Genomic DNA, 10,745 nt, shown 5'->3' with positions numbered 1-10,745 from the left:
ATTTAACAAATAATTATATTGTAAAGGGTAAGATTGAAATTATGAAAAGTGGACACAAAAAAAGAATTTTCTTTTTATATATAATTATAGATATCTTAATAATTAGATGTAAAATATTTAAACAAAATCAATAAATAAAACATGAATGACTCGTGCGTAGGCACGGGTTCAAAACACTAGTTTCATATAAAAGAAACTTTCAGTCTAAGTGCAAAGCGGGGTTATCGTAAGTGCGAACCTGCACTTTTCTGCATTACATTATTTTCTCTCACCCACATGAAAGTGGTAGCCGTTAAGTTTTGAGAATTTAACATGTTTGCTTCGTGGATGAGGTGGGTTGGTATAAGATGAACCGATTTCAATAGATGGATGTCTCACTCGTGATCCTAGATTTAAGTGCAAACCCAGGTGTACGGTTTTGCTAACCTACGTTATATGATTTGAACAAAATGTTTCCCATTCTTCACTTGGCTCATAAGTATCCCATTTGGTGGCATAAGTAATTTATACACTTCATTAATGAAGTTAATTCACACCAAGTAATAAGGAATAATATTTATAAATTTTGCAGATTGTGCCAAACATATTGGATATGAAAAAGTTCCACTTTAAGTGCAAAACGGGGTTATCGTAAGTGCGAACCTGTACTTTTCTACATTACATTGTTTTCCCTCACCCACATGAAAGTAGTAGTCCTTAAGTTTTGAGAATTTAACATGTTTTCTTCCTGGATGAGTTGTGTTGGTATAAGATGAACCCATTTCAATAGATGGTTATGTCACTCGTGATCCCGGATTTAAGTGCAAACTCAGGTGTCCGGTTCTGCTAACCTACGTTATATGATTGGAACAAAATGTTTCCTATTCTTGACTTGGCTCATAAGTATCCCCTTTTGTGGAGTGAGTAATTTATACACTTCATTAATAAAGTTAACTCTCACTAAGTAGTAAAGAATAATATTTATAAATTTTGCAGATTTTGCCAAACCTATTGCCAAACCTATAAAGTGGGATTATCGTAAGTGCGAACCTACACTTTTCTGCATTACATTGTTTTCGCTCACCCACATGAAAGTAGTAGCCCTTATGTTTTGAAAATTTAACTTGTTTGCTACGTGGATGAGGTGGGTTGGTATAAGATGAACCCACTTCAATAGATGGCTGTGTCACTCGTGATCCTGAATTTAAGTGCAAACCCAACTGTCAAGTGCTGCTAATCTATGTTATATGATTTGAACAAAATGTTTCCCCTTTTTGGCTTGGCTCATAAGTATCTCGTTTGGCGGCGTGAGTAATTTATACACTTCATTAATAAAGTTAACTCACACCAAGTAATAAGGAATAATATTTACAAATTTTGTAGATTGTGTCAACCCTATTACATATGAAAAACTTATAGTTTAAGTGCAAAGTGAGATTATCGTAAGTGCGAACCTAAACTTTTCTGCGAACCAATATTTAGGTTCACAGCAATAACTACCTATCTATGAACCAACATTAAATCTTTTGCCCAACCACAGTACAAGGAATCACATAACTAAATTAGAGGCATCACTGCCCTACATTGAACAGAAAGACAACTTTTGGAGTTGTTGTATATCGTTCATTATGACATGGTGGATGAAGGTTGATTGTGCATTTCTGCTGTTATGTCAATTTTTTTTGTATCAGACAGTAACCCCAGACATCATTGTCAACGTAGGTTAGCACTTAATATGTTGTAGGTTTGCATATATTATCCTATCTGCACTTTGTTTGTATATTTTGGATTAGTGATTTCATGACATTGTATGGTGCTATACCTCACATATTCAAACGTTTAAGATTACAGGCAAAAAGTTATTCATGACAAACTTGTTATATTTAAGTTCACATTACCGAAATAATTGTAAATCAGCTTGGCACTAACTTAGGCATAGGTTCGCAATTATTCCCCGCCAACAAAATATTGCTAAATAAAACGTGTGTCATTTTGGTCAGAGGAAAAGATTTGTATTTCACCTTATCCACGTCAAACAATTGAAAAAAAAATGGCTAAGCTTGTTTTTTTTCCTTTAATTTTTTTAACTTCAATATGGATATGAAAGAAAAACAAGCCATACAAATTGGCACTTATGCACGCACAGGTTAGCAAATAAACTGCACACTGTTATTTGGCAGCACAAATTATCTCTATTTACAGTAAGGTCACACAGTAATAAAATTATTAATATTCTTCATACCATGAAGCACACTATTAAAAGTATAACTTTTAAACATCATTAACAACGAATAAGGTTTCTTTAAAAACCATTGACCTGGGTTAGCAGTAGTTATGTCATTGCTTTGCACTTCCAGATCCAATGAAGACAAACATACACATGCGCATATATCACTCTAATGTATTGCAGGATGGAGTACCATCAATATTAAAGGCCTCCTGACAAAATCAATATTACTGAAAACCAAGTACTACTACTTAGTACTTATGAAGCCACGGGTTAGCACATAAAATATGCTCTGCAATTTAACAGTACATAACAAAAAATAAGATATTCCTGCAGAACATGCAACAACTTCTAAGTAACCTGCTTCCTCCTCCTCGCATAAGTCATCAAAAGAAGTTTGTATCGCTTTGCTCTTGAAATACTTCCTCGATTCTTCCTTTATTTGGTGGTACAAATTACTACTTTCAACTTCATCCCTGTGTAGGTTCGCACCAACCTTTTGGCCATGTTGCTGCGGAGGAGTACTTTCAACAACTTCAAACCTGTCTTGCTGCCCATATTCATCAAAGTCTTCTTGTCCCCCGTAATGATGTGGTTCGGCTGGAAACTCCTGTTTCAAATTCTTGTTCGATGTATCATTCATTACGACTTTAAACTCTTTTTGCCTTCCGTAGTTCCAAAATCTCAGCTTCTTGTTTACCTATTTCTATACTTAAATGTTCCTCGTCTTCTTCGTCCTCCTCAAATCATGTACCATATTCAAAGCAATACCACATTCATTACACCCAAAATTTACTTCAAAAATTTGAACTAAATAACTAAAAGTAAGTAGTCACACTAAATCCACTTTCATACCTTGTTGTTATTCAAAGCACTAGTTATTTATTCCTCAGCCACTTTCATATCCATACATTGCAATACTCGGGGGAACATTGTGCTTGACTTAGCAATATCAAATTTTGGAATCAAGAAGTCTGAAAAGACCATATCTAAAACATCTAAAAATAAATAAATTAACTTAATATATTTCTTCCTATTTCAAAGAAAACAAATTTGAATTCAAACAAATTAATTACAAATTACCTGTAACAAGTACACACAACATAGAATGTGTAAGTGTCTCTTCTTTCCTTTCTCCTTTAAGAACATGGATGCATTGCACATGCTCCCAACTAAGTATTCATAAACAAGTCCACCCCAATTGTATTTCCCAACACTACTAAGGTCATCCACAATGGTAAATAAGATGGGGAAAATTGTTCCCTTGCGACTTGGACAAAGGAACTCTGATATTCCTAATACAATATATAGCCTACAGTAATCCTCTAAGCTAACCTTGTCCCTACATCTTGCTAGGAAATCATATAACATCTCAACATCAACACTTTCGTTATTCGATACTTTCTTACACTCATTCTCCACATAAACCTCATATAAGTTAATACTCTCACCATCAACCTGTAATCTCAGTCCCAAACAAACATCCAATAAAGATAAACGAACAACTTTACTACTTATTAACCCCCCCTCCTTTCAACCCACAAACTAATTAAGGAACTAATAAGTTTCATACTAATTTTTAGAATTCCTTTCAATATGTTGAACCATCCAAATTGTGACCCTTCAATTACGGACCTTTGTTCTCTAGTTAAATTTTAATTTAAGGAAGCAATGTACTTTGTCCGACAATAATGCCTAAAAGTCTACACATATTCATCAACAAAACTTATGAAATGTCATTCTATAAATTAATGAATAATAACAAAAAATTAAGTCTGCACACCTTAACCTCATGCTTCTTCTGACAATCGCATTCACTGTTGTCACTATAATCATCCATTATACTATTGCTTATGTAAACAACTGTTGTCGCGTCCTGTCATATGTGCAAAAACAATACCTTGGCTTAGCACTTACAGACTAAGAGGTTAGAAAATCATTTTTTACAACATCAAATTAATTTAAACCAATCAAAGTAATACATGGTGTACAGATCAAGTGAATAGCAGTTGTGATGTGCAGACACTATACATATACAATCCCATTCATTAACAATTCACAATCCATATCACTCATCCACAAATGCAACCAGATTGGACATCATATGTGCAAAAATAAAAGCATGGCTTAGCACTTAAAAAATAACAGCTTACCAAATATTTTTTTCCCACTTAACATAAATTCAAACCAATCAAACTAATAAAGTGAGTAACAGCTGTTATGTGCGAACCCTATAAATATACCATGAAAACTCATTAACAATTCACAATCCATATAACCCATCCCCAACTGAACTAAAGTGGACATCATATGTACAAAAACAATAACCCCACTTACAACTTAACATCTAACAGGTTACCACAATTTTTTGTTTCCCAACCTACCTAAACTCAATCAAATGAAAGTGATTTATGTTGAAGTAATAAAGCGAATACCAACTCTGTTGTGCAAACAATATAAATATTCAATTCCAACTCATTAGTGTAAACTGGACAACATTTGTGCAAAAATAATACCTTGGCTTACCACTTCTATAATAACATGTTAGCCTAAATTTTCAATCCCACATTACATACATTCAAACCAATCTGACTTCGTATAGAAAATCAACCTTGCAAACCAATATCCCAATAAATGAATTCCAATCCAATAAATTCATTCCAATAACAATAATACATTTATGTTACGTTAAATTTGTTTTCATTACCACACCACCCACCAATGGGTTGGGTTAAAGAATGACTTTGCTTACCTCTTAACCAATGTAGACCATAGCAGAACGAAAAACACCAATCCTGTAGATTCTTATGAAGTATCAAATGATGTGTTATCAAATGGCACAACAATCTATGCTTGTGATAAAAATGAAATTTTGGAAAATTAATTATAAAAGACACATGAACTAGGTGTGCTCTCATTGTCTTTACTCTTTCATCCTTTTTTTTCTTTGTAAACTAATCATCTACTTCAACTGTTTTTGTAGGCTTGGCTACTCGTCTTAAACAACCTCAAAATCTTATGAAGTATGGTGAGAGTTACATGTATACTCCTGTATACAACAACTATCGGTGAATGGGGACAACTTCTAGGGCTTAACCCAATTTAAGATGGGCTCTTTTATTGAATATTTTTCTTTCTAAGATGGATTTGTGGTGTCCTTTTTAATATAAGTTGAAACGTTTGTATATTATTTTTTAAATAGATTCTAAATTTATAAAAGTCAAATTTTTATGAGTATACAATGAATTCATGGTATAAGAATTTGTTTGACTTTCTATGATAAAGGAAACACTTCATTTATGGTAGTAATATTTATATTATAACTAAATAAAAAAAATATATTTATATTTAAGTTGAGAATATAAAAAAACATAGCTATTTTATTATTAATAATGACTTTTATAAAATATAAATTATTAACCAAGTTTAGTGACTTAATTAAAATTAACAATGAAATTTTCAAGTAGAAATTCCTTTTTGTTATTAGTTTAAAGTTTTTTTTTATAGGTTTCAAATCCCTTGATTTCAGATTATGTAGTATCTTATAAAGGAGTTTGTTTTGTATGCTTTTTAACATGGATTTATTTAGATTTCACATGTTTTTTTATATTTATTTTTAATGAATTGTTTTATATGATGGCATATGTGAAAGTTGTCATTGATACTTAACATGAATTATTTAAAAAAATATATAAGTTTCATGCTTTAATTAAAATTTATGATGAGAGTTTTAGATAAAAAATGATTTCAAGTAATTACTTTTAAAATTATAAAATTTAATAATGCATGTTATAATAACTATTAAAGTTTTTCCTCAAAACTATTTTTTTAAATAAAATAATAAAAATAACAATTCTAATAAGGAAGTATTAGCATAGATTAAATTATATATACATCTCTATTTTTTTATGTGTAAGATTAGGGATGTCAAAAATATTCGTACCCGCGGGTATCCGCGGATAAAACCCGCAATGGGTAGGAAACGAATATTAAAAATGGATACCCGCTATCCGCGGGTACGGGTATTTTTCATACTTGCATGTTAACGGGGCGGGTACGAGTATCATAGTATCCGTACCCGTGGATACCCGTACCCGCTAAACTTTAATTCACAAAAATACCCTTATATATATATATATATATAAAATATTCTGACCTATTTTTTCTAAGTTGCACATCTTGTCTTCTGTCTTCATTCTTCCATCTTCAAATATTGGTATGTGACATTTATGGTATGTTTGTTGTCAAATGATGGAATCAGAATAAGAATACATGGCACGTGACAGTTGAGGTTTATTATTTGATTATTTTTTAGGAAAGAAGTGAGTTTGTTGATCAAAGCACTAATTAAAGAATTTCCATTGTATTAAACGTTATTTTATATTTATTTTTATAATTATTTGAACTTGTATGGACTTGAGTTTGTTTAAAATTTATGACAGTGATGTATTTTATTTTATTTTTTTTGAATTTATGATTAAATATTTATTTTTTAAACAATTTTGTAAATACCCGCAAATGTGAAAAAAATAGACGGATACCTGCATAACGGATACCCGACGGATATGAGTACGATTATGGGGCAAATATTTATCCAGCGGGCGATACGGGAGAGCTACTACTCGTACCCTACCCGCCGTGTTGATATCCCTATGTAAGCTACAACATTTTAAAAATATTAAAATTTAATAAAATAAGGATAACTTATCGCTAACTTAAAATATATCGCTGCACAAATGTATTGTTAAACAAATGTATTGTTAAAAGACTTTAAACAAATCAAATTTAATCACACTAATGCTTTGCAAACCTACCTTAATTCCTATAAGTACTTTCTATACAGTTAATATTTTAATCAAAATAAAAATTGTTTCATATTTACAAAATTGTTATATTATGCCGGATTGTGATTAGCGTGTAGTTGAAGAAGGGAGTGAAGGCGACGGTACAAAGGGCACCCACCTGCACAAATCTAGGAAACATCTTTAAGAATCTAGGTGGTTGAATTTGGTCTAAAATTTTCATGTTTTGGTTTAGAACTGGTTGGGAAAATTAATGTAAAACAATCTAATATTCATAACATAAGGTTGTTAAAGAGAAGACGTGGATTTCACTCTTCCATTAACAAAAAACGGAATAACTAATATTTATCGATAAAAAAATACTAAATAATTTAATGTTTATATCAGGATTAAATAGTTAAACAATCCAATGTTAATTATGAGATGTTGGACTTGCAGAATTAAGGAATTAGAAGTGCCCCGCAATCCGTTTTGTCACAACTAAATCATAGCACTAGAATTAACTCCTTAGCCTAGAACAATTATTCGAAACACCTAAGAACTTCTCAAACCTTTCTTCTAATTTTGCGACTATATCCAGATTGCAGATCATGGAACCTATCCCACAGCATGACACCTCCATATTTAGGAGACAGAACAAAGGGCAGCAATTGATTTATGAGAGCATGTGGTGGCACAAAACCAGTTCTAGCTGCTGCATGTGAAGCAGGAAGTCCAACAAAGAACTTGGCAGCATTAATTGATGTAGTCCACTGGCTCCATGCACTCTTAAATCCACTGGGGTCGTTTGAAGAAAACTCACATTGAGGATTGTTGTAGAACTGAACCCAAACATGGTCAAAGAGATCGGTAGAAAGTGCCCCATGGAGCAAGTTGTCTTGGAACGGACACTGTGGTGCAGCGGTTAAGTAGAACTTTTTGTTAGAAGTAGCATAATGGTCATGCAGCCTATAAGCAAGTGCAGCATAGTGAAGTTCTCCACCTTCAATGTCAAAATCTACCCCATCCAATGTGGCTCTCCCAAAAGGTCTCTTCTTTGATTTCCCTCCCAAGAAGTGATTCCATATGTAGTCTGCAACATTTCTAGCATCATCTTGGGATGACAGTGAGTAGTTGTTGCTGCCACCCCCGATTGAAAGCATAACCTTAGAATGAGACAAATTCAAAACCTTAGTGTACTTAGATATAATTTTATACAAATCAGGGTATATGATTTACACATTCTTAAAGATGTCATTTTCTTCCTGTCTACCGTCTCGACCTTCAACTAAATTGGTGAACTAAATTGGTGAGGATTGACCTTCAGCTTGAACAAGTCCATCTAAAATTTTGGTATAGATTGATGTGTCTCGAATTTCAGCATGGATCAATCATAAATGACCTTTAACCTGAAGAGCCGATTAGGCAGAATTTGACCAAATTTCATCAATTGAGTCGGCCTGGCCATTGTCCAGACTGGTCTGTCTTGTCCGTTGGCCCGTCTCATTTGGGATTGGGTTTCTTTTTCTCTCTCTCATTTGGAGATTTCAAAAGAGTGCTTAATGAATGATGGGCTAAAATTGGTCCATGATCATTGGGCAAATTGACACTTCTACACATTCTATGTGACGGATCTTTCACTATTTATCAAAAAGTGACCATACTAATGAGATCTCAATCCAACTCATTTAAAAATTGACACCATCTTAATTCAAAAATCTTAAAACACAATAAATTTATGGAATTTTGTTCAACTTTTCCATTTTTACTTGCATTTATGAAATTTAGACTCGGACTTAGATTTGGAACAATATAAAACCTATACTTGTTGGGAATAGTCCAAGTGTGAGTCAAAAAGTCCCACATTGGATAGAAAAGACAAAGTTAAACACTATATAAGAATAAAGACTCATAACAACATTGTCTTAATGTTTTGGTGTCAAAGTAGTGTCTAAGATCTTATATGTGTAAGATTAATGTCATATAATCATATAGAACCACAATCTCTCAATGACCGTAACTATGACTATAAACCAAACTATATGAAAAAAATATATATAAAAAATCCAACAGTTGGTTCTGTGACATACCTTAATGCCTCTCCTCTGACAGTACCTTATGTCTCTTCCAACCCTTTCGCAACCGTTTGATGAAGGAGAACAATGGCCTGCTAGGTTCATCAGAGGCTGACTTCCATTGCCAAAGGTGGAAAGGAATGCTATGTTCACAATGCGGAAGAGTCCAGTTTTGCAAGTTCTTGACAAATGGCCTTCACCTGCATTTTGGCCCCAGTAAACCCCAAGGCTTCCTGCATCAGATTTTGAAAACAACAAGCTCAGTGAAAACAAAAGGAAAAGACCCAAAGCGTGTGCACGTTTGCTCCTCATTGAGACTTTGGTGTAGAGCTACGTATTGTTAATTGGTTGCTGAAGTCATTTGGTTTGTGCTCATATGTGGTGGCCTGAAAAGTTACCGAGAAAAACACTAAGAAAGAAAGAAAGTTACAGCTGAAGCTTGGTTAGCTTCTCTCTGCTTTTTCTGTTGGCCAGAAGTGAAGTCAACCAATGAAGACTGAAAGAAGGAAGTATATGTCCCACACTGACAAAGAAAGAGAAAGGCGTTGAGAAAATCAATGTGTGCGGTGGGGGAAAGGAATCATAACATAGTACATTTTGATTTTAAAATATTAAAAAGAAAAAATATAAATATATAAAATGAGATTTTAACAATGGAATTTTTCACACCATCGTTTATCAATAACACATCTTACAGCTGTTTTTCCTAATAAAATATTATATTATAACATATTATAATAAAATATTAATTATTTAAATATAGGGTGAGTGTAAAAACGAGCATGGATATCAATGATATCAATGCTCCTTAACAATTTAGTCCATTTGTTAATTCTTTTAAAAGAAAAAGAAAACGAAATGTAGTAAATGACAATTTAGTACACTATGTGAATTTTTTTAAAAGAAAAGGAAAAAAAGAAGGAAATGTGATAAATGATCTTGTAAGAAAGGTTGATGAAGCATTTATTCCCTATTAAAACTAGAGACAAAAATGGTGCTTCAATTATATTGCATTTGTAACGTGCCGATAAGTAACTAGTGTCATTTTGATAAATAAATTAATGCATTTTGATAAAAGCAGTACAGAAATAAAATAAATGAGAGATGCGTTTGTCTATCTAAATTTACGAGAGAAGAGAAGGTGGAGCACTTATTTATTTTTTAAACAAAAGTACAAATCGTATTTCAACATAATAATGCATTGATTGGGTTTAAAAGAATAAATAAATTAATATAATTAAATAAAAACTGTTGACGATATAAGAAAAATCTTTCAAATTTAAATAAATATTTTTTAATATATTAACACATTTTAATATAAAATTCCTATCTAACATATAAAATAAAGTTTAATTGTAGTCTAAGATAAAAATTAAAATAAATTTTCTAAAGAAAGATAACTTGGTTAGTTTTATTTCCATAAAATTAGAATTATAATGAGATTCAAGATCAAATAGCAAAAGCAAATCAGTAAGAAGTGAATTTTAGTGTAACTTAAATTTACAAAATCGACTTATAAGTGAGGTTTGCATCCACTTATATATACTGTAATTTTTTTCTTATCTCTAGTGAATGTGAGATCTCCAATACACATTTTTCATTCTAAGACATATATATCTCAAACATGAAATAAGACACCAATGGATTATCTGATAGCAACCTGACCTTTAGCAAATGAAATGA

At 32.2% G+C, this 10,745-nt stretch overlaps 1 protein-coding gene across 1 annotated transcript; it reads right to left on the bottom strand.

The window, feature by feature from the left end:
* Positions 1 to 7,397: 7,397 nt before the first annotated feature.
* On the bottom strand, positions 7,398 to 9,586 carry LOC114181560 (basic endochitinase-like). Its single transcript, XM_028068040.2, has 2 exons — positions 9,078 to 9,586; positions 7,398 to 8,153 (listed from the first exon to the last, which is right to left on the bottom strand). Exons 1-2 carry the CDS (start codon positions 9,372 to 9,374, stop codon positions 7,554 to 7,556), a joined length of 897 nt encoding a protein of 298 aa, XP_027923841.1. The 5' UTR covers positions 9,375 to 9,586; the 3' UTR covers positions 7,398 to 7,553.
* Positions 9,587 to 10,745: the final 1,159 nt, after the last annotated feature.

Source organism: Vigna unguiculata, chromosome 4 (genome assembly GCF_037176805.1).
Source record: "Vigna unguiculata cultivar grain cowpea cultivar isolate G323 ecotype 2 chromosome 4, ASM3717680v1, whole genome shotgun sequence".
Taxonomy (NCBI): Eukaryota; Viridiplantae; Streptophyta; class Magnoliopsida; order Fabales; family Fabaceae; genus Vigna; species Vigna unguiculata.
The sequence above is the reverse complement of the archived record's forward strand: the minus strand, read 5'-3'. Positions and strand labels throughout refer to the sequence as shown.